Source organism: Dichotomopilus funicola (genome assembly GCF_033296635.1).
Source record: "Dichotomopilus funicola strain CBS 141.50 unplaced genomic scaffold C8A04scaffold_107, whole genome shotgun sequence".
Lineage (NCBI taxonomy): Eukaryota > Fungi > Ascomycota > Sordariomycetes > Sordariales > Chaetomiaceae > Dichotomopilus > Dichotomopilus funicola.
Window position 1 is genome coordinate 36,898 of NW_026944128.1, and position 26,470 is coordinate 63,367.

The following is a 26,470-nucleotide window of genomic DNA, read 5'->3' on the forward strand; positions in this document are numbered from 1 at the left end:
CTACCCTACCTCTCGGTTACGAACTTCAGTTCAGGACTAGCACATATTCCTGGTATCATCGCAGCCATACATGGCATCACGTACCCGGTGGCGCAAACTGCGTCAGGTATGTACCTCGGCGTGTTATGACATCAAATCAAGCTGACAGGCCCCGTCTATGTACATACATGAACCGGCCGTTGCTGATGGCAAATCACCGGAGATAAGGTAGTATCGTGGCGCGACACTCCGATTCAAAAGTGCACGACAGCGGATCGGCTAGAAAGCTTACTTGGCCGCCAAGACGTCGTCATCGGCTGTGGTAACATCGCTGGTGCACTTCTGCAACCACCATCGCCTCCAGGCATTGCGAATCTGTGCTATCGACGCACGTTTGATGGATTCGGCCGGCGTCTTATCACCACAGAGAGCAATGGCACGCTGCTCATTTGCCCTTTGGGGTTTTTGGGGTGTGCATAAGTCGGAGTAAAGAATAATCTAAGTAGCACTGTAGCATCCATGAATTACCTGCGTTCCTCACAGTCCACAGTGATCACTCCACACCAGATGTTATTGTTGGCAGCTGTTGGCTCGAGTCATTTCCCATGATCCCATCTGTGACGACGAGAAGCAAGCAAGCAAGCAACAGTTGCAACACAACCAACACAACCAACACCAACATGGCCACGTTCCAGTTGGCCATGGCAACCATGCCAACCAAGAAGGACGCCGAGCCGACCAAGTTCAGAGACTCGTGCAACGCCTGCGCCGTGTCCAAGATCAAGTGCACCCGGACAAAACCCGTGTGCGGCCGTTGCACAAAACGTGGCTACCACTGCGAGTATGTGCCCACCAGACGCGCAGGTCGCAAACACCACCCTCGACCGCCACGGCAGCCGTCCGTGGTGGATGCCAATGGCGACAATGGGGACAACTCCAACAGCGAGGGTTGCAACAACAACAACAACAGCAACAGAAACAGCAGCAGCAGCAGCGTCCAAAGCAGCATTCAGGTCTTGATACCCACACCAACAACATCATCAGATCCAACAACGATCACGGCAGCCTCCACAGCGGCCACCACTGCGAGCAGCCAACAGTTTTCACTCTCTCTGGATCTGCCCATGACTGACCCCGACGGCACCATCGCCTACCCGTCGCCCTCGAATGCCTTCTCCGACGGCACGTCCAGCTCCACACCCACCGTAGTGACACTTCCGGCCTACGAAACCCTCGACCACCTTTCCTGGTGGCAGCTTTTCCCAGCAAGCTTGGGAAATGACGACGACGACTTGCTGGTGTCCCAAATGTCCTTTTCCATGCCTGAGACACCCAAATTTTCACCAGGCCAATTAAGTTACGGGCACGCGCGCGACGGCGCAAACTCCGCAAAGGCAAACCCGGCCAGTCTCGATGAAAATAACATGGTCGACCCGAGCCTCAGAGACTACCCCGTATTGCCGCTGCCCGATCTAGCTTTGTCAACGGTCCTCCGGAATAACACGGAACTCGAGGATCCGGACGGACAAAAGCTGCCCGAGGTCGCGTGGGAACCGGTATTATCATCGGCGGCGTCTTCCTCGGCGGTGTCTTCGGCGTTATCATCGTCGTCACTGCTATCAACCACGCTCACGGCATCACCACCACCGTCACGTTTATCAGTGTCATTACCTTCGTCACTCCCACCTTCTTCGTCGGCTTCAGCTTCACGAAAACAAAATACGCCGCCCCCTCGTGACGTGCCCTCGATCCACGACCCCTGTCCGCCGCGCTCACCACGCTCACTGGGGGGGTGTTGTCTCATCCGCGCCCTAGAGCTGCTCAAGAAGCTCTTCCCCGGGCTGGGCCCCGACTGCAACTGCAACTGCCAGAGCGATGTATCAGGGCCCGGGCATACCGGTACCGAGGACCCAAGGACAGAGACAGACACACTTCCAACCATCCAGCGCGTCATCGCCGAGAACAAGCACACCCTCGAGGCCGTCCAAGACATGCTCCAGTGCGCGTGCCTCGACGACAACAACGACGGCAGCAGTAACTATCTCCTGGCTGTCATCTCCCTGGTCGTCTTCAAAGTCCTCGCTTGGTACAGGGCCGCAGCCGTAGATGGGCAGGCCCCTGATGACCCCGCTGACGGTTCGCTTCTGGGCAATAATAACGCGCCGCCGAATGGGCATGTCGGTTCCGGGGTTAAAAAAGGGGCAACCACGAGCCGCCGGCGCTCTTCATGCTACACCGAGCGCGTCCTACATTCCCCAGCCGTCATCAACATCGACGGGTATCGGCTAGACGCAAGCGACGACGTCGACGGCACCAGCAGCCGGCCACGCATGGCTGCGCAGCTTGTTTTTAGTGAGTTGCATCGGGTGCAGCGGCTTGTTAATGTCCTGGCTGGAAGGCTTGGGAGTCTCAGTCGAGACAGCCGGGATAGGAACCGAAACAGTTTTTGTACCTCTGGGGGGGGCATCTCGGATATGCCGTCGACGTTTGCCTCGGCCTCGCCGGCGTGGTTCGGGAACTTGGAGCAGGATGTGAGAGAGCGTTTGAGGGCACTATCGTTGGAGATTGTCGAGATGCTGAGGAGGTAAGCTGTGTTTTAATTCCATCGTTGCCTGCGGGGGAGTATAGCATCCGGAAGTGGCGGTGAATGGATGATAGCAAGTAATTATTCGAGACTGTAATTGTTCTGCGCCGGCTCTGGAGCTCTCTGGATAGAGAGAGGTAGTCAGAACTAAGACACCCCGGGTTACTTATTCATCACCGATGGCTTTATTTGTATACTATTCTTAGAATTTGCTTCCTGCATGGTGTTCGCCAATTTTCTACAAAGGGGCTAGCTGCCCCTGGAATGCCCCTGGAATCGACCAAAACCTCGCCGAGGCCGCGGTCGTGGCGCTCCTGCTCAACTGCTTACCGCTCCCCATGGTGTAGTGCAAATATCCGTAGGTCGCATTCGGGGTCCGACATCTTGGAGCCAAGGATGAGGGCCAAGGATGATCAATACCGCAGCCCCGGTGGTGTTTCCGGGTCGGGCGACTTAGCGCTCCCGAGAACAGAATTCTTCGGGCCTAGGCAGTTCCCGCTGTCTTTCCCCTGAGTTAACTCTTTTCCCTGAGTTAACAGGTGGCAAGTAGTATGCAAGGGGCAATTTCATTTATCTGATCATTTATCTGAGGCCAATCCGTAGCCTCAGTGGTGTGCACCCCACGGGCCAACTGGAACACGAAAGCAACCCTACCTTACCCAACCCTCCCGTTCATCCCAAAAATGGCCGTCCTGCTCGCCTTGACGTGCTTGACGTCTTTAACGCTGTGTCACGCACACGCACTGACATTACCCAGCCGTCCCCATCCCGGAAGGGACTGCAGCAACGGCCCGCAAAGTCGTGGATGTTGGCGTGGCAAAGACTTTGACATTTTCACGGATTATGATCAAACTGTGCCTCCCGGAAGGCTCAGGGAGTACGAACTCACGGTTACTGAACAAACGTGGGCTCCGGACGGATACCTGTTCAATGGCACCGTCTTCAACGGACAATACCCCGGGCCGTTGATTGAGGCAGATTGGGGTGATACCCTGCGTACGACTCCCTATTTTGCTATCCTGGCAACTCCCCAGCTCCCGCCATACTAATTAATCGCCTCCTTGTCCTCTTAACCCTAACTCCCAAACCCGCAACCTGCTAATGTATGAGCTGTCGTGGCAGGTATCACGGTACATAACAACCTGACCAACTACAACGGCACGTCAGTTCACTGGCATGGCATTCGCATGCTGGAGACCAACTGGCAGGACGGGGTACCTGGTGTGACGCAGTGCCCGATTAAGGTTAGGACGAAGCACCCACCCACGCTGGAGAGAGGCTGGAGAGAGACTGACATCAAGTACATCCTACCAGCCCGGCTCGTCGCAGACATATGAGTTTCGAGCGATGCAGTACGGAACCTCATGGTATCACTCGCACTTTAGCCTGCAATGTAAGTTTATCCTCGAGAAGCCCAGCTGATGAACCAAATTATTAACAGCAACTTTAGACAGCAACGGGCTTCATGGTAGGTAACCGCCTGGATTATCCCCCTTAGCGTCACAAGGGCTGAAAATAACTAATAACTCATTTCCACCAGGCCCTCTCGTGATCCATGGACCGTCCAGCGCCAACTGGGACGTCGACCTAGGCCCCTGGTTGATCACCGACTGGTACCACGAGGACGCCTTCAAGTTGTACTACTACGAGATCTTCACTCCTCGCGCCGCTCCGCCGCAGGCCATGTTACTGAATGGGCACGGCAAGTTCAACTGCACCCCGGCGGCCAACGACACGCGGTGCACGGGAGACAGCAAGCTCTTTGAGACGGTATTTCACCACGGAACCAAGTACAAGATCGGGATCGCGCACACGGGAACCCTCCGGACGCAAACATTCTGGATCGACGGGCACAACTTCACCGTCATCTCGGCTGACTTCGTCCCCATCAAGCCCTACGTCACCAACGTCATCACCCTCGGGATCGGCCAGCGGTACGAGATCATCGTCGAGGCCAACGCAGATCTGAGTACCAGTAACGGCACCGACTTTTGGATCCACTCGCAGTACTGCGCCCTCCCAGGGGTCCTCGACGACCGCCTAGGCATAATCCGCTACGACGCCCGCAGCACGCGGGACCCTTACAGCCCACCGCCGGCCTACCTCGACCTGGGCTGCGCCGACCCGGAGCTCGACAACCTCGTGCCCGTTGTCTCTCGCCAGGTTGGCAACCGCGTCAACGGCCTGGAGCCGACCGACTATCTCAAGATGGGCCTGGAAGGCTGGCCCAACGCGAGCGATCCGGACAGCCGCATCCATAAGTGGGTGCTAAGGAACGTGCCCATGTACCTGAACTGGTCCGAGCCGAGCGTCGCGAAACTGCTCACCCTGGACAAGGACGACGAGCTGGAGCAGAGCAAAGGAGGCAAAGACGAAGACAAACACAACACCACCTCCCCCCAGTTCTCAGACCTCTTCCCAGCCGAGACCGAGCCCATCCTCCTAGACTACCCAACCGGCGAATGGGTCTACTTCGTCATCACCAACAACTACACACTAACCCCGACCGACCCCTGGCCACCACGCACACTCCCCCAATCCGTCCACCCCATCCACCTCCACGGACACGACATTTTGCTACTAGCACAAGGCGAAGGGCCCTTCGACCCAGCCACTGTTGTCCCGCGTCTCAATAACCCGCCGCGCCGTGATGTCGTTAATTGTCCGCTGAACGGGTTTGTGTGGATCGCGTTCCGGATTGATAACCCCGGGGCCTGGCTTATGCATTGCCATATTGCGTGGCATGCTAGTGATGGTTTGGCGGTGCAGTTTGTGGAGCAGCCGGGGAAGTTGAGGGGGTTGATGGAGAGGGCGGGGGTTGTAGGGGGGTTTGGGGAGCGGTGTAAAGAGTGGGATAGGTATTATACGACTGTGAACGAGGCGGTTGGGGCTGTGCAGGAGGATTCTGGTGTGTAGTTTTTTGAAGCGAAGGGTCGATTTCAGTGCGGGTCAGAGATATACTATATAGATTGAACAAGTGAATGAAATGAATCTTCGATGCTCTTACCATGGCTTTTCTTCGAAAGGGGAAAGCCTCCAAAAATAAAGCTGCTCGAGTTTCGATTGGATACTGCACTTGGACCTATCTGTGCTTCTATAAATGTGGTGTGGTGCATATGGATGGTGCTTGTTTGACAAAACTCTGGTGTTGTTATGGGTTGGAGTACCGGGATATTAGTTAAGGGAGTTACACGGGAGGACGAGATCGTTGAATGAGTGTTGGGGGTTCACGCCGTAGATGTTGATAAAGTTGTGGATTACCGTAGTTAACCAGCAGAAGGTGAAGTTGCATTTTAGAACTTTTAGTCAAAGTATCGACGATACTACATGGCTGAACTTCTGCGGGAAAACAAAGCCTTCACTGCCATCTCAATTTAGATACGCTCGTGCTACTCTTGTCTACCACTCTAACACTCAACACTCTCAGCTAGCGCTCTTAGCTACTTAGGCAGCAGGAACCTTTGCCCACAACGGATCAAACCCAGATCCCCAAATCCACTTGTCATCCTCGGCCTGGTTCAAGGTCGTGTCGTAAGCCACCTGCGCCAGCCTAAACCAAGCATCTCCCTTCACCGGGAAGTCGTCAGCCCCCTCACCCGTCTCAAACCCGCGCGAGATCTCCTCGCCGTTCTTCAGCGCCCGCACAAACTTGGCCAGATGCCCGTCATCCTGCGCAACATTCACCAGCTTGTACAGCCCCTGCCAGTCCCCGGCCTTGACACCAGAACTAAGCGTCGGAGCGTACTCCCTAACAAACTCCGGCCGCAGCTCCGGCGCCGAGCTCGCAGCATACCACACGAGATCCGTCCGGGCCTTCCGCTCGACAAGCTTGACCTTGTCGGCGAGAGAAATCCACGGCTGCCGGATCAGCGCGGTGAAAAAGATGCTCGCGTTGACGTTGTGCATATGGAAAAAATCGATCCGCCGCTTCTTTCCCGGCCGCTGTGCCGCGCCCGCCGAGTACGCCGCGATATTGGCCGACTCGGCCACTGCCCGCTCCAGCGCTTCCTCGCTGTTCGCGACACGCCACTGCGCCGCTACGGCTGCGATCTCGCTGCCGGCGCGCGCGATCACACCCTCCCGCACGCGGACGGGACCCTGCTGGATGAGGGCGGCTGTGGCGATCTTGGGGGTCGCGCGAACCTCGTCGTACAGCGCGAGGAGAGACTTGACGGGGGTGTTGGCTGAGGCGGCTATTTTCTCGCTCTCGTGGTAGAAGCCTTCCAGGTTGGCCGAGTCGTGCACGGCAGCTTGGGCGAGGCCCTCGGCGATGATGCCCGGCAGTTCGAATTCGACGCCGAAGCCGAGGTGGATGATGGGATGGTGGGCGCCCTCGTACAGCTGGGCAAAAATGCGCTCGGCGTTGGGGGTGCCGCTGAAGACGTGCTCCTGCAGGACTTCGCGCCAGCCCTTGGCGGCGATTTCCTGTTCGAAGAAGGCGAGGTAGTTGGTGTACTGGTTGATGTCGCCGATGTGAGCGGCGAAGGTGGAAGGGTCCTTGAGGTCATGGGCGACGGCGGTGTCCAGGGGCGGAATCGGACGCTGGATGGCAACACCATCGTCAAACGCACGCTGGACCTCGTCCGGACCGCCACCAAGGGCCAGGACGCTCAGCACTGAGTGCGGGAGGTGGTTGTGTCCACCCACATCACGCCAAAAGATGTGGTACTTGTCGTGGTTTTTCTGCAGAAGCTCGTTGGCCCGCTCGATGGCACCGGCCGGGTTGTCCGAGACACGGCCTAGGCCGAGATGGCCTGAGGAGATGCGGATGGACCCGGTGGAAGTTCCGTTGGCTGACATGATGATGTTAACCAGTGTGGCAGTTGTAATTAATTGGTGGGAACTGAGAAGTAAGAGAGGAGACAATCCCCCTGATTTCAGTTTAATTTAGGTAAGAATCTGAGATCAGATAATTATCAAATGGGAACCTGGCTGGAAGAACAAGTCGAGTCTTCAAACTTCCTACTGTCGTTAACTAAGAATTTCAGGGGGTGACTCGGCTTAGACCTCGGCACATCAAGATGATCCAAGGTTTCGTGCTTTGGTTTGTTACACACCCCGAAGCCAATATGCCGTACTCCGTACGTCTCGCCATCTCATTCCGCAGACCAGCCATCCGCCCTCGGACATCGAAGCAGGACTCCCCCGCAGGACAATCCGACAAAGCTCCATTCCATTGTCCGTGCTGCAGTGGGTTCGCTGGTCGGAGAGATTCCCCGATTGGGTCACTGGTGAATTGTAAGTCCACGCAATCTTATGATAATGTTAATTATTAAGTATTCAACTCTTTTTTCAAAGCCTATGGCCATCCCAAGGAGTGCAACGCAGTCGGTTCCAGAAACCAGAAAAATTAAGGCTAAAACTTAATCTGTATACTTCTGCATTCACGGGCTCACAGCAACATGTCGTCCACTACAACAGTCACCACCACCAAGGTAGAGACGCCCTTCACCACGGGCGCACTCCAACAAGATACAGCCTTTTGGCGGGCCTACATCGCTTCTCGCCCGGCCCCCTCCGAAGACTTCTTCCGCGTCATCCAGGAACACCACAACACCCACGGCAACGGCCAGACCTCTCTAGCCCACGATGTCGGCACTGGCCCGGGTAACATCGCCGAGCGGCTTCTCAAGTACTACGACCACGTCGTCGGGTCCGACGTCAACGCTCAGGCCCTCGACGCAGCCGGCGATCTGATCGCGCCGGACCTGGTCTCCCGCCTGACGCTGGTCCGCTCCCCGGCTGAAACCCTCGCCGACAACAACACGGTCCCGCCTAACGTGGGCCTTGGTAAAACCGACCTCCTCGTCGTCAGCGAGTGCATCCCGCTGCTAGACGTGCCCCGGGCCCTCAACGCCTTCCACCAGCTTCTCCGCCCCGGCGGCACCCTCGCCATCTACTTCTACGGCCGGCCCATCTTCACCACCGGTGACGCGGTCCGTGACGACCGTCTCAACGCCCTGTACGACCGCATCGCCACGCGCATCTGCACCTTCCTCCTACCCTTCAAGGGCACGCCCGGGTTCCCGCACCACCAGCGTGCCGCCGAGGCCCTGGCCAGCCAGCTGGATAACATTGCGCTGCCGTCGGCGGAGTGGGGGGATGTGGTGCGGTACAAGTGGAACCCAGACGTGCCGCTGCTGTTTAATAGCCTGGAGGGGTACGATTTTGAGCCGGAGCCGGTTGATCGGCGCGAGAAGGGGGAAACGACTAAGGAGATTGTTGATCGGAAGTGGTGGCGGGATGAGTGGGATGCTGATCGGGTTAAGGAGTACTTGGACTCGGTGTATCCGAGCTACGTGGAGAAGGCGGGCAGTAAAATTGCTGAGGTTAACGAGGGCGTTGAAGAGCTGCGCGAGGCACTGGGCGGAGGCAAGGCCAGTGTGACGTTTCCTGTGGTGTTGATCCTAGCGAGCAAGAAATAGGTTGATACTTAGTAACCACACCATAAACTTAACGGGTCTCTTTAGTGACTGATAATAATCAAGCATTTTCATGACAAGTACTGTGTCTCATTAGATTAATTAACGCTGGACATTGGCATTGATAATACAGGTATTACCCAGGCGTGAAGTTCAATCAAGTTATATATTTTCTCATACATTTTCTCATGACCCGTTGTAAGGTTCATCACTCCTGTACACTGTTGATAATTATCCAACTAATTTACCTCCATTCACCAGCTGCGTAAAGCAGAGGTAGTAGATCACACATCCTTAAACCCATCTACAACCTTCCCTTCTCTGACATATTCCGAAATCCATCCAATCGTCATGCTAAGAGAGACAAGTCAGCCGTGGTTCACCTGTGTCACATCAATTTCAAAGATTCAGCGATCAATCCTCACCTGCTCCGCTTCGTATCAGCAAACTTCTCGTGGTCCCCCACCAAATGTTCTTGATACCAAGGATCCTGCTTCATGCGCTTGTAGTCTTCCAGGTCCCGGAACACCACCTGGCTGAAGCAGTCGAAGTCGGCCACATTGGCCATCTGGTGGTCGTACAGTTGCGCCATCAGCGCCCGGCTCTCAGTCGTGTTGTGGATTTGCGTCCACCGCACCACCCCGTACTTGACCATCAGGTCCTTGGTCAAGGGCGCCGAGATCTGTGTCATATGGTGCCGGTATGCCTCCTCGCTCATGCCGGGCTTGCGATAGCCGCAGATGGTGAGGCAGAGAAATTGGCCGTTCTTGCCAGAGCCAGAGACATGGCTGCTGCTCGCGTTACCGTTGACGGTGCCGTTGACGGTGATGCCGTTGGAGGGCGAATTGGTGTCCGTAGCTGTTGCTGTAGCCATCTTGGTGTGTTTTTTCCTGCTAATGTTCTAACTTCTGGGCGTCTGAGTCGATACCTCCTAACTCTAGCCCGTTTCAAACTAATTAGACTACTTCGTAGGCTCGCGCGAGCTCTCTGGACTCCGGGCCTGCAGGGTTCAGCGGCTTGGACATTGCTCGATCTACACCTGGGGCGATGCCAGTGACACCCCTGCATACCTACGCCCAGATCCGGATACCATGCGGTTTGTCCAGCAGAACGGGACTCTTCCGTGGACGGGATTGTCGGAATCCGATCATGTCGGGATGGCGAAAGCTCTTGGTGGGTCGGCAGTGTTCCCCGAGGTTGCATTTCCCCAGGGGTCAACAGAGCTTCCTAGAGCTACCCCCGCAAGAAGTCCCTAACCCTAACGCTAACCCCAACCCTAACCCTAGGTAAGCAAACCCCTCGATAAGGAGTACTGGAAGTAAACACCATGTATAGTACAGTACATACCAACCAGGCAACGGCACCGGGGGCAGCTGAGATGTATTCTGTTCTCCCTTCTTCCTGAGAGCACCCTGCCCTTGAGTTAAGCCGCTATACAGAGTCCAATCAAGCGAGGAGGATGACAGAGTTGGGTAATTAGTTCCAAAAAACAACTTCGTAGTAACTAGTCTACGTAATACATTCAACACAATTTGCCTCAATGATCCAAAGAGAAAAGCTCTGTAGTTACCTAGTCTACGAAATACAATCTGTATAATCTGTATACCCAGCTGAAATATATCCTGCCTATTCAATTGAAACACAAGTAATCGAATGCGTCACGTTCCCACAGCTAACAAAATAATTTCCAACAAACAACAAAAGGAGAAAAGAAAGAACTGAAATCAATAGTCTCAGGCAAGCCATCAATCAACAAATCCCCCCTGCCGTCTGCCCCGTCTAGCTGTAATACTCCACCAACCAAGAGCGCAAATCGCCCACAGTCGGATACTCAAGGAACACGCTGCCGCCGACGGTGATGCCCAGCTCCTCGCGGAACCGCTCAGCAATCACTAGGCTCATCAAGCTGTCGATGCCTAGGTTGGGGAAGGACGCCTCGTCCTTGAGGTCCGCGAGCTCTAGGCCGGCCTCGTCAGCCACGAGGAGAAGGGCTTTGACCGCCGTACTATCGCTGTCAATGTCAACAGCAGGCTCCGGGGTAGGAGCGGGAGCAACAGCGGGAGCGGGCGCTGGGGTCACTTTGAGGGGCTCCGAAGATGGCACAGGCACAGGCACAGGCACAGGCACCGGCACAGGGGCCGGTAGCACGGCAACCTGTTTCTGCGGTGCGGCCGTCGGTTTGCTGGAGGAAGAATGAGACGCCACAGCAGGAGCAGAAGCGTCGTCAGGGGCCGAGAAGAAGCGGTTGAGCAACAGGCGAGGGTACCGGCGGAACTTGATGCCCCCGACCACGCCGACGATGACTCCCTCCTGCAGGATATAGACATCCCCCAGATAGACGGTCGGGTCCTCGGCGGTAGGGATCATCTTGACGTACGAGCGGAACTGGCCGCCGGCAACAAGCGGCACCGCAAAGCGCATCGACTCCCAGCCGGGCGTAACACAAAAGTTAGCCGTCGTGTCGATGGCGTCAGACACGTTCATGACAAACCCAGCCAGGTGCGCCACGCTGTCGATGAAGAAAGGCGGCACCGTCCACACGCCGCGGCCCGCGTCGCGCGTCAGCGTCACGTCGGCCACGGCCTCGAGTTCGTGCAGCACCACGGACTGCATGCCGCGGTACTTGTCGGCGTAGTCGACTAGGTTGGCGGCGAACAGGCGGTAGGCCATGGCGTGCGAGAAGCGGTTGGCCACGCCGTCGGCTGCGAGCTGCTCGAGCGCGTCGATGCGTCCCTGGACTAGGTGGGTGAGGGGGGACCAGGACCGCAGCCAGGGCGTGGCGTCGTCGGCGAAATACAGGGTTGCGCTGGCGAAGGGTTCTTCGGAGGCTCCTGTGTCGTCGTTGACGTTATGCCAATGCAGCTGTGCAACGCCTGTGTTGATATCGGCCGTGCTGAGGGACACGCGGATCAGTTGCGGGGTGGTGGTGGATTTCCGTGCGACGAGCCCCTTGAGGACTTCAAGGTTGGCGATGTTCATGAGCGGCTTGGTCTTGCGTTTGATGAGTTTGCCGTGGAGGTATTCGCCCAGGGTGAATGCAATATCGGCGTGGATAGACTATTAATTAAGCATCGTGGTCAGCCAGTGTGTCTTCAAGTCTTCATTATGGAGACGCAAAATGCCCTTGAATCAGGGGTAAATCAACAAATAAGCTTGACAGGAATGAACTCACCGACGTCACCACTCCACACCCATTCATTTTATGCCCATACGCGGCGGCCCGGAACTCGGCCTGGGCAAGGTCAGACTGAATGACAACCGTACCCGATGACCCAGCGTAGGTCTCCTCGATGATGTGCTGGACGGTCGACGTGAGAAAGCTGGCGGGAGACGGGGAAGCAGCCACCGCTTTCTGGGCCTGCTTCTTCTCCTCGTCATAGAAAGTGTTCCCCTTGGTCAATGCCCAATCACCGTTGTACTGGATCCAGTACGTCTTGTCGTTCCAGCTGTACGTAGGCAAGTCCAGCAGACGCAGCTGCTTCTCAAACGGCCGATGGAACTCGTTCCAGCTGATCTCAACCCCCGCCAGATGCAGGCTTGCCAGGCTCCGTGCCAGCGTCAGCCAGTTGTCCTCGCCCCGGCGCAGCGAAGGCACGGCGATGCTCGTGGACGGCAGTGCCGCCTTGACAAAGTTCAATGACACCGGATGGGGCCCGATCTCCACCCAGGCCATGGAGTCGTCAATGATGTCGATCTCCCGCGCGGCCTCTAGCGCAGCCAGGAAGTTAACCGTTCCCCTGGTCGCGCGGCGCACGTACTCGGCGTTGATGCTCTTGTCGTCGAACACCACTTTGCCAAGCAGCGGCGAGATGACGGGGACATTCGGCGCGTGGAAAATAACACCAGCCCGCGCCAGTTCCTCAAACTCGTCCAGAATCGGGTCCATCTGCGCCGAGTGAAACGCAAACGCCACGTCGAGAATGGTGCTCTTGTACCCGGCGGCTTCCAGCGGTGTGACCAAAGCCTGCATCTCGGCCTCCGTTCCGCTGAGCACCGTCTCGGCCGGGCCATTCACACACGCGACTTCGAACGGCTTCTCTCCGGCTACTTCTTCCACCTGGGCGAGGGAGGCTCTCACAGCCAGCATCCTGTAGCTCCCAGCCTGCGCGTGCTGTTCGAGCAATTGGGCTCGCCGGCCAACGAGGAAAACAGCATCGTTGGCCGAGAGCACGCCCGCAACCTGCAACGCCGCGTACTCGCCCAGGCTGTGGCCGATGACTACGTCGGGCTTGATTCCCAGAGTGGCCCAGTACTTGGCGAGTGCGATTTCGGTAGAGACTAGGGCGAGCTGGGTGACCACGGGGGAATGCGCGTGGTCCTGCGGGTGGGAGCCGTCGATGGCTGGGATGAAAGTCGGGAATCCCTGCTGCTGGGCGAGGGCGTCGAGGTGAAGGATCTGCGTGCGGAAGGTGGGTGAGGTGTGGAATAGCTGCAGGTTTGATGACTTGTGCGCTGAGCCCTGGCCGGTGAAGGCGAAGACGACTGAGGGGGGGCCGGTAGCGGGTATGGGCTTCAGGGTGGTGTCGACTGAGTCCAGAGCGGTGGTGAGCTGTTTATTGAGCTGGTCGACAGAGGAGACGGCGACTGCGATCCTGTGGTTGTGGTGGTGCCGGCGCGCTGTGGTGGTGTATGACAGGTCGGACAGCGACACGTCCGGGTGCTTGTCGAGATAGGCGAGGTACCGCTCCAGGTTCCCTCGCAGGGACACCTTGCTCTTGGCCGATAGGGCAACCACATGTGTGTTGCCGCGGGGATCTGGCTGGCTTTCGGCCTGCTGCAGCCTCAGAGGGGCTTCTTCGATGAGAACCGTGGTGTTACCGCCTGCAGCGCTGAAGTTGTTGACGGCCGCGATGCGTTTCCGGTCGGGGTTCCGCTCCCAGGGTGTCTTCTCCCACGGAATGCGGACATTCCGCTTGTCTAGATCCTTGGGTAGAGCCGGATTGAGCCCGTTCTTGACACCCACGTGGGGCGGTATCGCCTCCTTCTGGAGCATGAGCAAGACCTTGAGGAGGGCTGTGACACCGGCGACAGCCTCGCCGTGGCCCACGTTTGCCTTGACGGTGCCGATATACAACGGGTGCTTGGAGCTACGGCGGTTGGTCACAGGTGCATACGCGCTCGTGACGGACTGCATCTCCTCGCGGTCACCTGCTTGCGTGCCGGTCCCGTGCATCTCGACATAGCTCACATCGAGAGGGTTGATCCCTGCTGCGGCAAGTACCTGGTTCGAGAGATAGGCCTGGGCACCCGCGTGGGGGTGTGTGATAGACACAGCCTCAGCCGAATGGTTGGTCGCGGCACCGAGGATCACGCCGAGGATGTTGTCATTGTCGGCCTCGGCGTCTTCCAGGCGCTTCAAAACGATAGACCCGATTCCATCAGCACGGCAGTAACCATCGGCTTCACTGTCCCACGCTTTACAAGCGTTAGGGGTCTTGGAGAGAAAGTGACCGTGGCTGAGACCGGCAAAGGCATCCGAGTTGGTGAGGACGTTCATGCCTCCTGCAACGGCAGTATCAAGTTCGCCGTTCCAGAGTGCTGTGCAGGCAGTCTGGATCGTGGCAAGACTCGAAGAGCAAGCAGTATCAATGCTGTAGCTCGGCCCAGAGAACTTGAAGAAGTAGTTGATACGGCCGGGGCCAAAGGCCCGGCAACCGCCGGGAATGAAGTAGGTGCTGATCTCCTGGGCCGTATTCACCTCACGATAATCATCACTGGCCTGTCCGTAAAAGGTACCAATTCGATGAAGGTTGGTGGCGGCCGTACGGTTCGCAACATAGCCCGCCCGTTCCAAGGCCTCATACGCCGTGACCAGGGCCAAACGTTGCATCGGGTCCGTCTGCTGAGCCTCGCGCGGCGAGATGTTGAAGAAGGGCGCGTCGAACAGGCCAGGTTCGTCAATGAAACACCCGTACGGCGTATGGCTGGTGTTCACCCGCTTTCCGGTGGGATCGTAATGGGTTGCAACGTCAAACCGGTCCGCGGGAATGGTACGATGCACGTCGAGCCCCTTCTCCAGAAGGTCCCAGAACTTGTCAGTATCGGTCGCGCCGCCAGGCATCCGACACGACATACCCACGATGGCGATCTTGCTCTGACTCGTGCCCCGAGGGGAGAATGAGTTCACAAGAGACGGCTCGGTAAGCCACTGCAGCAGATCGGTCGTCGTCGATGTCGTTGCCGTTGTCGTTGTCGTTGATTCGGCCGCCTGGGATTCCTGGGACTCCTGGGACAGAGTGGATGTCACAGCCGTGGTCAGGTCTCGGATGGGGAGCGAGGTACGGAAAGCGTGCACATGGAACTGGACGACGCCGGGCTGCGACGCCCTGTCAACCAAGGTGTTGACTACATTATCCCACTGGATTTTCTGAGTCAGGATCTCGGTGATGATCTCCTCCAGTAAGCCCGCGGCATCTGTCGCCAGGAATGGCTGCCCGGTGCTCGTCGAAAGAACAGGAATTCCGGGAACCAGTTTAGTAATATGGCCGCCCAGCTTCTCGGCACTGACACGTACGACCTCCTGGGCGTGTTTCTCGTTGTAGATGTGCTTTGCGTGACACAGGCCTCCATACACCGGCAAGGCGATGGACCGAGTGTCGCGGAAGAAGTCGGACACCAGGAAGATGCGCTTCAACCTTCCGGGGGGGCCGCTGACCGTCACCGATGTTGCGCTGAGAGCACTGATAAAAACGGTGCTGGCCTCGGGTGTTTGCTATTAACCATCCCACTTTTGTCAGCAACTCGACGGTCTCGACCAACTCGGATGACAATTTTCTTGCCAATGAGGCCATGGTGTAGGAGACAGTAAAGCTTAATTACCTCTCTCGCATGAATCGCATCCAACTCCTTCTGTACTTGCTCAGGTGTGACATCAGGTACCACGTACGCCCAAGTATCCGCAGGTCCCGAATCCGTCGGATTTCGCGGTTCCAGATTCTGCGAGACCTCATCCACCAGAACTCCCAGACGGAACGCGGTGCGGACGATTTCGGCTCCGACAATGGGCAGGTCGACCACTTGGGAAGCGAGCGAGACGGCAGCAGTGGCCAACAAGCCAATTCCCAGCCCAGCAAGATAGCTACTGGCTGCATCGATGTTGTACTGCTCGGGATGCCTCTCGTAGTATCTGTGGTATTATCAACAATTATCAGCCATCAGGTGTCTTGTTGGGTCTGGACTGAACAGCTCCGATAACGGTGGTGTGATAAAAGTATGTTTCTACTCACCCGATAAAAGCACCCAGCTCAACAGCGAGAAGCAGCACGCCGTCTATCGATCCGGAAAGCTGACCCTTTCGCAGTTCAGGGTCGTCGACAAGGTTGAAGATGGTTTGAAAGGGGGGGATCAGGGATCGCAGAGAGGCGGGCAGCCCACGGATCTCCTCACGCAGCGCCAAGGTGGCGTCGTTGATAAACTGGGCCAGGATGGGATGATCTCTGGTCTTGCTCTGCGTCCATAGGCGCCTGAAGAGATCTTGAAGGTTGTCGTGAGGGAACTCATTGCTGAAGTAGGCTAGCCTCAGCCTGACGAAGTCCCCGGTCCCATCAGACGAGGGTGTAAAAGAAGATCGAAACGTCATGGTTACAGGTAGGTACCGATCCGGCAGCCCAGTGATCTTCGTCGTAAGACGGTCGTAGCCAAATATTGGGGGTGGTGAAAAGGGGTGTGGAAAGGGGGGTGGGTATGAATGGCCAAGGCCAGGGGCAGAAGGACTTGAGTGTGTGTGGGCTGAACAGGGTCAACAGGCCAGTTCTAGAACCGTCGTTGAGGACGTGTGCACTCTAGACCATAATGCTCATACCATCCTATCTATGTAGGTAGGTATGTACCTTAAGTATCTCTTGGTGCAACGGGCATTGCCGTGACCCACCAGCGTCGTCTAAAAGCATTGCCACATGGCCGGCATTCATTACGGTCAGAGTCACCACGGCAACTGACAAGAAGAGTCAATTCGACTCCGGGTTCGTCAGCTTCGGGGAACGATCAGAGTGGGTGGGCATCGGCACCCGCACCAGGCACCCGGACCCCCTGGGATGTTTTCCGTGGTTGCAGCAGGCTGCGGAAGTCGAATACTACCCGTTCGTCAATCATCCGTCGCCCCGAAGCCGTTGCGCAATCACCGTATCACGGGGAACCTCCCGGGATATGCTCCGAACTTGCCCGAAACCGGGACACTTGAGAATGTCTTATCTGTGGTCGGGACGATCCGCGTGTGCATGAGCCAAGTCAAGCTTTCTTGACTTGGTTCGTCGCCTATGCCAGTTACCCTGCCCCAATATTCAATATTCTTTCAACAAGACACGCCTAGTATCATCACCAGAGCTGTGCGTGTGTTCTCAATATGGGCCGAGGAGGATACCGCCAGATCAACAAGGCGCTCAACATCTGCGCATTCGAGGACTACCTCGACTCGCAGCTAGCAGGCTTGCCAAAGCTGAACGATGTAGAGAAACTCACCCCTCGCGTACTTCGGATTCTGGGGCAGAATGAGGGAAAGGTAAGATACTTTACCGTGGCTTGATGGTCTGAATTCACATTCACCATGGGTAGTTTACCTCGCCACATGCTCTCTATATCTCTCTCAGTTACCCTACGACTCCATGGCCTTCTTCACTTGAGTGCATATGTGCTAACCAACTCAACTCACACGCCCAGTTTACCCTCCAAGGCACAAATACCTACATTGTTGGAACCGGTCAGAAAAGACTCATCATCGACACCGGCCAAGGGATTCCCGAATGGGCAGACCTGATCGAGAGTACCTTGAAGGAGTCATCCATCTCGATATCCCACGTGCTGCTGACGCACTGGCACGGCGACCACACGGGAGGCGTGCCCGACCTCCTACGTCTCTACCCGCATCTCTCCAATGCGATCTTCAAGCACACGCCGGGCCCAGGCCAGCAATCCATCACCGACGGGCAGGTGTTCCGGGTCGAAGGCGCTACAGTACGCGCCGTGCACGCCCCTGGCCATTCGCACGACCACATGTGTTTCGTCCTCGAGGAGGAAAACGCCATGTTCACGGGCGACAACGTGCTGGGCCACGGCACGGCGGCCGTCGAGATCCTGCCGACGTGGATGCAGTCACTGCGCGTCATGGCCTCGCACCGCTGCGCCCTGGGGTATCCGGCCCACGGCGAGATGATCCGCAACCTGCCGGGCAAGATCTCGGTGGAACTGCAGGCGAAAGAGCGGCGCGAGAAGAAGGTGCTGGACGCCCTAGACCGGGTCAAGCGCGAACAGAAGCGAGCCGGCTTGGCCTCGGCCAAGGGGAGCGTCACGGTCAAGGACCTGGTTACGGCCATGTATGGGGATCAGCTGGACGAGCAGGTGCGTGAGCAGGCCATCGAGCCCTTTACGGCCGAGGTCTTGCGCAAGCTTGCGGGCGACGGCAGGGTGGCTTTTGAGCTGAAGGCGGGACAGAGGAAGTGGTTCTCTATCCGTTGAGTAAATACGCAAAGTGACTATTGCCGATGCAGTCAGGGACTTAGAATTAGGAGAGTGATTGTATACCATCTGGGGCGAGAGGCTGAGATTTCCGTGTTATGCTATAGCTACAGGTAGCAAATGATTTTCCTAATGACCAAAACCACACTCTCTCTCTTAAGACGAGCAGCGAGAACGATCACCAGCGTTGGCCGGGGTAGTGTCTCCACCCGGCCTTGACATGGTGACATGTTTCGGGGTCCGGCCGGTCTTAGCTTGTTGACTCCAGATTTGCCGTTTTATTTTCGTAATAAACTTAAAAAGATTAACCCTTTCACCCCCCGCTCGAAACACTACATCACAACCATTCATCCGCCTCTTCCTACCTGAACCTAAACCGCATTCGTTCTTACCGGCACTATGGGCGGCAACACAGATTCTTCTCCTGCCCCTGTCCCCACGACAACAGCGGCAATCCTCGCGGGTTCCGTTCTTGCAGGTGCGTACCTAAACTCCTAAAGTCCTAAACGCCACCGCGGCGACCTGGGCAGTGACCGTGGGTCTTATTACATCCTCTAAAACTTCATGCAGGCGCCATCTTGTCAATCTCAATCATCTCCATTCCCGTCTTAGTGGAAACCAACAACGACCCCACGCTTTTGCTCAGCCAGTGGGCACGGCTTTACGGCTACGGTGTCAAGATCATGCCGGCCAGCGCGATCGCGACATTGCTTCTTCATGCCTTCTCCGGCATTACCAATGTTCGCGCCTCGCGGCCGTGGCGCGTCTACGGAGTGGCCGCCGCCACGACAATCAGTATTGCCCCGTTCACCTGGCTCGTCATGGCGCCCACAAACGCCCGCTTGTTTGAGCTCAATGCTGCTGGGGCCGCTGGGGCCGCTGGAGGGCTGAGTCTGACCGAGGTTCACGAGCTGTTGGAGAGATGGCGCTGGTTGAATATAGCCCGTTCTTTGTTCCCCCTAGCGGGTGCCATCTGGGCAGCTACGGGGCCGCCGTAGGTTGTTATTCTTGGAGATGGTAACAACTTGTTAGTCGACGGCAAATATGGTCACTGGTCACTGTCACGGGATGATGAATATTCCACAATCTCGAAGTATTAATGGTGAATTTCAACGGCGAATTTGAAGTGGATGAGGGTGTATAATACGAAGTATTGTATGTATGTCCGTACAACCATTGCCCAGTTGTCCTTGCTCCGAACACGATTTCGGAGCTTTACTGATTCCTTTAAAGATGGCGTGCACGCCCAGTTGGTCAGTGGTTGCAACCTTGGAACCTCTCGTACTATCTGTAACTGTGTATCCCGGTGTTCGGTCTTCGGGACCACTGCTCTCTGAGCGCATGAGCAGGTCCGAATTGACACAAGCGTCCGCGTTTCAGTTGAGACATATCCATCTAAGCGCCATTACCATATTCTCACTCATCTCTAGAACTACAACCTTACTGGGCCTCATACTCACAGCCATTCCATCTGTTCACCGTTCCCCCCCCTGTCCGGCCCTGACACACAACTCGCTCGGAAACAATGGGATCAAACACAGATAACACCATCTTTGCCCGCGACAAGGCTTTCTGGGATAATTATCTCAAAGGCCGCCCACGGGCGCCGGACAGCTTCTTCGAGCGCATCTTCCGCTATCACGAGCAGAAGGGCGCTCCATTCGAGACCGCCCACGACGCCGGCGCCGGGAACGGACCGTATGCCGACAAATTGCGGTCTCGGTTCCAAAACGTCATCATCTCGGACATCGTCGCGGAAAACGTCCGGCTCGCCCAGGACCGCCTAGGCACCGACGGCTTCCAGTACCGCGTCTCCAAGATCGAGGAAGCCGACGACATCCCCCGCGGCAGCGTCGACCTGGTCTTCGCGACCAACGTGCTCCATTTCGCGGACCAAAACGCAGCACTACAAACCATCGCCCGGCAGCTCAAGCCCAACGGCACGCTCGTAGTGGCCGGCTTCGGAGCGGCCCGCCTCCGCGACCCGGCCGCGCAGGACATATGGGCGCGTATCATGCACCAGGGCGGCCGCGCGCTGCTCAAGCACGCCGACAAACCGGACGTCACGCGCAAGATCATAGCCCGCAGCTCGGGCTTCTACAATCTCGCGCCTCTGGACGAGCAGCTCTTCGAGCGGGGCGCGCTGCGCATCCACCTCAACATGACCGATCGCGACGGTCTCACATCCCTTCTCCCTCCCGAGGAGGAGGGTAAGTCCGGCGAGCCCAACTACACGGGCCCCCACGACAAGGAGGTCTTTGAGGATGAGGAAGGGTGGAGTGTGCAGACGGATCTGGACGGTCTCAAGGCGCATTTTGCGTCGTTTCCCTTCTCGGCGCTGGACCCGGACGCTTATACCGAGCTGTGGCAAGAGCTGGGAGCGCTGCTGGAGGGCGGCCGCGTCGTGGAGGCTTACTTCCCTGCCAAGGTCATTCTTGCTACACGAAATCACACGGCTTGACACATAGAACATGGTAGTCGCAGCTTGAATGGATTCTACGTCTAGACCACGCCGTCAGAGTGGAGTTGATTGTGAGAGCTTGTCCCAAGTTGTTGCTGTAGACGGCTACTGTAGACAGCTATGTCTCATTCTCATGAAGGGCCATAATTATCCCTGTCCGGTCTACTATGGAGGAACAAGATGTTCCTGGGTTGTGTCTGTAGCGTCCAAGTCTGTCACGTCGAAACAAGAGACGGGAGGATTCCGCCATTCCGCCTCGGCATCTCGAATCCTTTCCAGACCCGGACCACTCCCTGTGTCCCCCGATCCCTCCATCAAGATTTCCCGAGGAGGCCCCTGCACTCCCGAACGTCCCGATCCCGTTGCTGACCCGTCCTTGTCGGGACCCGAAGGCGGGACGCGAAGGTTGAGATGGGAACGGAGTTAACGGCAATAAGCGAGGACGGGCAGGAAGTTCTTACTCCGATGCTCTATCAGCTGAAGTTACCGCGGAGGGCGGAAATGCAACCAAAACCATGAGGGCCGTCAGAGCAGATCCTCGGACGGAGTGAAATTTCCCTTTTCGGAAGCCCGGCGTAGCATTGGCCGTCTCGGTCTGGACACTCGCGGTGGGCTCGCAAGCGGGGCGCCAAAAGCACGTCAGGGCCTGCCATAGTCAAATCAAAGCCACCACTCTCGGGCTGTTGTCGAAATGCGCTGGGATCGCGACATTTTGCCTGCCCGTAAGGGTATTACGTCGGAGCGTCAGGCTCGGCTGGACCAACATCCCGTATCTCTGGTCTAATATTCCTCTTTGTGGCTTGTCTCCAAGGGTTACGAGGGCATCGGCGTCACGGCGTGGGCTGTTCCATCCTCCGGGCGGTCTCCAATACCCACCGAGGTCGGGTAAGCCTACTGAAGGAGTCACACACCCGCATCTCCCAGGAACGCTGTAATCCTGGCCGGTTTGTCGGGCGCTAGAATTTAGCACGCTGAGAAAGGCTTAGACAAGATAGCAAGGCGTCAGCATGGTTCTCAGCCGCCATCACTGAGAACATTGCGAAGAAGGATGAGCTTCCAAAGTTCCAGGGGGGGTGGGATGGCCATGCTTAAAGACCCATGAACTCGGGTTTCATTCGGTGAAGCGCTACAATACTGTGAAAACAGATCAGTGCTTGGTCCATCGCGAGCGATCTTGGCTGTTCAAAGTGAAGACTCAACAACGCCAATTTACAAGATGATGATGAACTGGCAAACCACTCTGGGGCTTCTGTGCCTAAGTTGCTGCTTTCTTGTTGTCACCGGTAAATACACTCACCATCCGCAACTTTATCAAACTATATGTTACAATGCCTTTTGCTGATTTGTCCAATATTATATTGACCAGCGGTTGACTACCCCAACCTGGGTGTTCCCTACCTGCATACGGACGACCCTGTGACGGTACCTACCTAATTAATTATCATCTGTCCATTGGTGGTATCCGCTGACATAGTTGTCTCACCTTAGCCATTGCCACATGGCTTTCCGTGGGGCAAGAAAGTGACGAAACGAAGCAATCCCAGTAAGTTTCACCAGTTTCATGTTCCCACCTGCAGTGGCCGAGTAAAATGACTGACCTTCTGCAGATGGTGAGTCTTTCCCAGCACACCCTCCACGCAGCCCGTAAGAAACACGGTTATCAACAAGCAGCGTCGAATGATTAGAGGGTGGTAAGTACACCCCTATTCGGGGTTACCAAGTAATATCCCTTGTTCATTATAGGTCTGACATCGTACAGATCCTCCTCTCACCGGGTACGTCCAGACATAGTGGGGGGGGACGGATACCACCCCAGCTCTGCTGCAGTATCGTCTAACCCTTTCAAGTGTGATTCGGCGATACAACTTCACCATTGCGAGGCGGAAGATTGCGCCAGATGGGTATCTCAAGAACTCGCTCGTGATCAACGGTCAATTTCCTGGCCCTCTGATCGAGGCAAACTGGTACTGTACCCCCACCTCGATCATCTTCCTGTTGCACCAACCTGTACATATAACTGATTTGGATAACCAGGGGTGACACTATTCAAGTTACTGTTCACAATGACATCCGTGACCCCGAAGAGGGCACGGCCATCCACTGGCACGGCTTCTTGCAGAAGGGATCTCCGTAAGACTTCAGGCACTTGGTTTGCTGGCACTCGCACTCTCGAATCACGAGAGGCTGATGTTTGATCATGTTAAAACAGTTGGATGGATGGCGTGCCTTCCATTTCTCAATGTCCGATAGCCCCAGGCGCGAGCTTTACCTATTCATATATTGCCGATTCGTACGGGTCGTCGTGGGTATGTAATAACTTGTCTCGTTTCTCCAGAATCCCGAGGGACGAGCCTCAAACATTAAGGAGTGATAACTGACCCTTAGCCGTGCATGTGGATGTTGGCAGTATCATTCACACTACTCAGGACAATATGCCGATGGAGCCATCGGGCCCATTGTCGTACACGGCCCACCGACGGTCTCGTACGATATCGGTAGGAAAGCCGTGGCCTCTTTTTTAATCGTGTCTCATAACTGATTGACGTACCGACTTTTCTTTAGATATTGGTCCAGTTCTCATCACAGATTATTACCATAGAAACTACACGGATATCACTGAAGCTGCCTTCAACTCCAATTTTTCGATAGTGGTAAGATGTATCCCCTGTCTTCGGACTCACCGTTCGTGTTCTTTACCTGCTACGGCGTTAACTAATGAGCGGTGCAGGCGGTGCCCGGAGTGAATTCGCTCATCAACGGCCGTAACAACTATAATTGTTCGCTGAAAGCTGCGAATGACCCAAGCCCTTGTCAAAGTGATGCTGGCATCGCCAAGTTCAAGTTTCAGCGCGGCAAAAAGCATCTTCTCCGCATTGTCAATGCGGGTGCCAGTGCTTTGCAAACATTTTCAGTTGACGGCCACAACTTGACCGTCATTGCCAACGACTTTGTGCCCGTTGTCCCGTACCAAACTCAGTGTGCGTGAAACAACTCTTACCTAGAGACTCTTCGGCCCCTGGCACCAAAAAAACAAAAAGCTGACAAAAGCCCTGGCTCCAGACCTCAAACTCGGTGTCGGCCAGCGCACCGATGTGATTGTCGAAACTACCGCGAACGAGCAAAACAACTTTTTCATACGCTCCCAGAGCCCGGCCAAGCCATGTGCCGACACGATCCAGCCTAACGTTAGCGCACTCGCCTACTTTGACGATCCAAACGTGGTGCCGCAGCCCAACCCATGGCCAGCTTTTACAGCTGCCATCCAAGTGTGTGAAAATGTACGTCAGCTCCTCTACCAATCTGTCCCGTTCTAGCTCAGTCGCTTACCTCAGGCCTTCTTCGCCTAATTCAACGTTTGCAGGAGCCTCTGGAAAACACGGAACCTTGGTATCCATTGGCATCACCGCCAACGACGGCCACGACCTACGTCCTGAACATGACACTCGGCCAAAACGCGTCGGGCTCATACCTGTGGTACATGAATAACTCGACCTTTCGCGGCAACTACAACCACCCGATCCTCCTGCTGTCGAACCTCGGCAACAACTCGTATCCCGACGACCCCCAATGGAACGTTGAGAACTTTGGCACCAACACGTCGATCCGCATGGTCGTCTACAACGCCAACCCTCGCACGCATCCCATGCATCTGCACGGGCACAACTACCGGATCGAAGCGATCGGCTACAACAACGAGACGTGGGACGGGACCATCGTGCGGCCGTCCAATCCGCAGCGCCGAGACACGCAGCTCGTGCCTGGCTGGGGATACATGGTGATCTCCTTCGAGGCGGATAACCCGGGCGCCTGGCCGTTCCACTGCCATGTCGCCTGGCACGTGGCCGCCGGCTTGTACGTGACCGTGGTCGAGAGGCCGGATCTGATTGCGAAATACCGCATTCCGAGCATCATGGCGCAGACGTGCAGGGACTGGTGGGCGTATACGAAGACGGATGTTGTGGATCAGATCGACTCGGGGTTGTGAGAAGACATGGACTGAGGTTTTGAACTTTTGTTCATTCACTTCTCTGTGATCTGGCAATTACCTCTTCTCTTGTCTCTATTTTGTCATACCCTCCCGAAGGCTTCGGCCCGAGATCAACACCACCAACTGCATCGTCAACGTACATTAAATGTAACGAAAAAGTGGTGTCACCGCAAGCAGTAAATCATTTCCAGCCTGTTTGCTAAGGTGCCAAATCAAGAAATATACAGGTACTGCATGCACGCGAAAGCCCGATCGGTTATGCAATGTTCCACAGACCACTCACATCCTTCATCCTTCCCCAGCCCGTATCAAGACTTTCCCATTGAGGCAATCGGACGCCGAGAAATGTGACAGACTCAAACCCGCCCGCGCTTTGTAATAATGTGATATGTTTGCCCTTATGATTATGCAATCTAGACCCTTTACCGCGCGTCTGCTGATTAATTCCGTACTCGCTGTTTGCTATGATGCAAACAAAGAAGGGCCACTGCAGGTACGTACCCTCAGGTACGGGTCCTATCCCGGACCGGTGAAACTCAAACGGTACTAATAGCTGCCTGCCAAGCCCAATCTTGAACTACCAGAGGCACCCACCAGAACACCACTCAAGCGCGCGGCACTTACTTTTCTCGTCCAAAGGGTAGCGTTCCAATCACTCTGATTAATTATTCATATCCATCCTTACAACTACCTCAGGTAGTCACCATGTCCTCCTTCTCGCACCTAAAGCCCCTCACGGTCTGGGGCAAAGGCGGCCCCAACCCGCCCAAAGTCGCCATCCTTCTCGAAGAGCTAGGCGTTCCCTACGAAGCCCTCCCAATCCCCCTCTCCGACGTCAAAAAGCCCGAGTACGTAGCCATCAACCCCAACGGGCGGCTCCCCTCCATCCGCGACCCCAACAACGGCGACCTGACGATCTGGGAGTCGGGCGCCATCCTCGAGTACCTGATCGAGCGGTACGACACCGAGCACCGCTTCAGTTTTCCCCCCGGCTCGCCTGAGTCCTACCACGCCAAGCAGTTCCTTTTCTTCCAGGTCTCTGGCCAGGGTCCGTACTACGGCCAGGCGACTTGGTTTAAGAAGTTCCACCAGGAGCAGGTGCCCAGCGCTGTCGCGCGGTACGTGGCCGAGATCAACCGCGTCACGGGGGTGCTGGAGAAGGTGCTGGCTGAGCAGGCGGAGAAGTATCCCGGCGGGGACGGCCCGTGGTTGGTGGGTGGGAAGTACTCGTTTGCCGATATCGCTTTCATTTCGTGGCAGAGGGTCATTCTCAAGGTGCATGAAAAGGACGAGTACGACCCGGACCAGTACCCGCATGTCAAGGCATGGTTGGAGAAGGTGCAGCAGAGGCCGGCGGTCCAGGCTGGGTTGGGTCAGGGTGGTCAGTTGAAATGAAGTGGCATAGATAACGTGTCTGTTGTGGCTTTGGCTTATGATGGGGTTATTTTATGTATTGTGAAATGGAGAACATTGAACCAGATAAATGGTGGATTGAGTCTGCTACGCAAAAAAGATGTGACTGAGATCCTGAGATAAAGCATGTGTTGAGGCTAAATGTGCGTAAATGTTGGTGTGAATGGACTCAA

General features: G+C 56.1%; 11 protein-coding genes across 11 annotated transcripts; 8 read left to right on the plus strand and 3 right to left on the minus strand.

Moving 5' to 3' along the window:
- Positions 1-689: 689 nt before the first annotated feature.
- On the plus strand, positions 690-2,567 carry C8A04DRAFT_15806 (uncharacterized protein; the record flags this gene model as incomplete). The annotated part of the gene is made up of 3 exons (XM_062778625.1): positions 690-1,187; positions 1,236-1,520; positions 1,887-2,567. The coding sequence occupies 3 exons, from the start codon at positions 690-692 to the stop codon at positions 2,565-2,567; spliced, it is 1,464 nt and encodes a 487-aa protein (XP_062632875.1).
- Positions 2,568-3,246: 679 nt separating this feature from the next.
- C8A04DRAFT_40677 (Dihydrogeodin oxidase) lies at positions 3,247-5,479 on the plus strand (the record flags this gene model as incomplete). The annotated part of the gene is made up of 5 exons (XM_062785027.1): positions 3,247-3,559; positions 3,686-3,807; positions 3,878-3,956; positions 4,014-4,031; positions 4,104-5,479. 5 exons carry the CDS (start codon positions 3,247-3,249, stop codon positions 5,477-5,479), a joined length of 1,908 nt encoding a protein of 635 aa, XP_062632876.1.
- Positions 5,480-6,007: 528 nt separating this feature from the next.
- C8A04DRAFT_40678 (oxidoreductase AflY) lies at positions 6,008-7,363 on the minus strand (the record flags this gene model as incomplete). Its single annotated transcript, XM_062785028.1, has 1 exon — positions 6,008-7,363. One exon carries the CDS (start codon positions 7,361-7,363, stop codon positions 6,008-6,010), a length of 1,356 nt encoding a protein of 451 aa, XP_062632877.1.
- Positions 7,364-7,965: 602 nt separating this feature from the next.
- Positions 7,966-8,988, plus strand: C8A04DRAFT_15798 (uncharacterized protein; the record flags this gene model as incomplete). Its single annotated transcript, XM_062778623.1, has 1 exon — positions 7,966-8,988. One exon carries the CDS (start codon positions 7,966-7,968, stop codon positions 8,986-8,988), a length of 1,023 nt encoding a protein of 340 aa, XP_062632878.1.
- Positions 8,989-9,269: 281 nt separating this feature from the next.
- Positions 9,270-9,859, minus strand: C8A04DRAFT_40680 (EthD domain-containing protein; the record flags this gene model as incomplete). Its single annotated transcript, XM_062785029.1, has 3 exons — positions 9,270-9,339; positions 9,411-9,751; positions 9,797-9,859. The coding sequence occupies 3 exons, from the start codon at positions 9,857-9,859 to the stop codon at positions 9,270-9,272; spliced, it is 474 nt and encodes a 157-aa protein (XP_062632879.1).
- Positions 9,860-10,764: 905 nt separating this feature from the next.
- C8A04DRAFT_33015 (Non-reducing polyketide synthase aptA) lies at positions 10,765-16,564 on the minus strand (the record flags this gene model as incomplete). Its single annotated transcript, XM_062782292.1, has 4 exons — positions 10,765-12,042; positions 12,158-15,697; positions 15,805-16,111; positions 16,212-16,564. The coding sequence occupies 4 exons, from the start codon at positions 16,562-16,564 to the stop codon at positions 10,765-10,767; spliced, it is 5,478 nt and encodes a 1,825-aa protein (XP_062632880.1).
- Positions 16,565-17,326: 762 nt separating this feature from the next.
- On the plus strand, positions 17,327-18,435 carry C8A04DRAFT_15792 (beta-lactamase-like protein; the record flags this gene model as incomplete). Its single annotated transcript, XM_062778622.1, has 2 exons — positions 17,327-17,482; positions 17,641-18,435. 2 exons carry the CDS (start codon positions 17,327-17,329, stop codon positions 18,433-18,435), a joined length of 951 nt encoding a protein of 316 aa, XP_062632881.1.
- A 399-nt stretch (positions 18,436-18,834) lies between these two features.
- On the plus strand, positions 18,835-19,433 carry C8A04DRAFT_33017 (Noranthrone monooxygenase; the record flags this gene model as incomplete). The annotated part of the gene is made up of 2 exons (XM_062782293.1): positions 18,835-18,913; positions 19,006-19,433. The coding sequence occupies 2 exons, from the start codon at positions 18,835-18,837 to the stop codon at positions 19,431-19,433; spliced, it is 507 nt and encodes a 168-aa protein (XP_062632882.1).
- A 527-nt stretch (positions 19,434-19,960) lies between these two features.
- Positions 19,961-20,896, plus strand: C8A04DRAFT_33018 (S-adenosyl-L-methionine-dependent methyltransferase; the record flags this gene model as incomplete). The annotated part of the gene is made up of 1 exon (XM_062782294.1): positions 19,961-20,896. The coding sequence occupies one exon, from the start codon at positions 19,961-19,963 to the stop codon at positions 20,894-20,896; it is 936 nt and encodes a 311-aa protein (XP_062632883.1).
- A 1,589-nt stretch (positions 20,897-22,485) lies between these two features.
- C8A04DRAFT_40684 (laccase-2) lies at positions 22,486-24,881 on the plus strand (the record flags this gene model as incomplete). Its single annotated transcript, XM_062785030.1, has 9 exons — positions 22,486-22,506; positions 22,688-22,860; positions 22,931-23,026; positions 23,106-23,202; positions 23,304-23,391; positions 23,459-23,547; positions 23,625-23,874; positions 23,957-24,174; positions 24,258-24,881. 9 exons carry the CDS (start codon positions 22,486-22,488, stop codon positions 24,879-24,881), a joined length of 1,656 nt encoding a protein of 551 aa, XP_062632884.1.
- A 708-nt stretch (positions 24,882-25,589) lies between these two features.
- C8A04DRAFT_33020 (glutathione S-transferase) lies at positions 25,590-26,279 on the plus strand (the record flags this gene model as incomplete). The annotated part of the gene is made up of 1 exon (XM_062782295.1): positions 25,590-26,279. One exon carries the CDS (start codon positions 25,590-25,592, stop codon positions 26,277-26,279), a length of 690 nt encoding a protein of 229 aa, XP_062632885.1.
- Between the last annotated feature and the right edge of the window lie 191 nt (positions 26,280-26,470).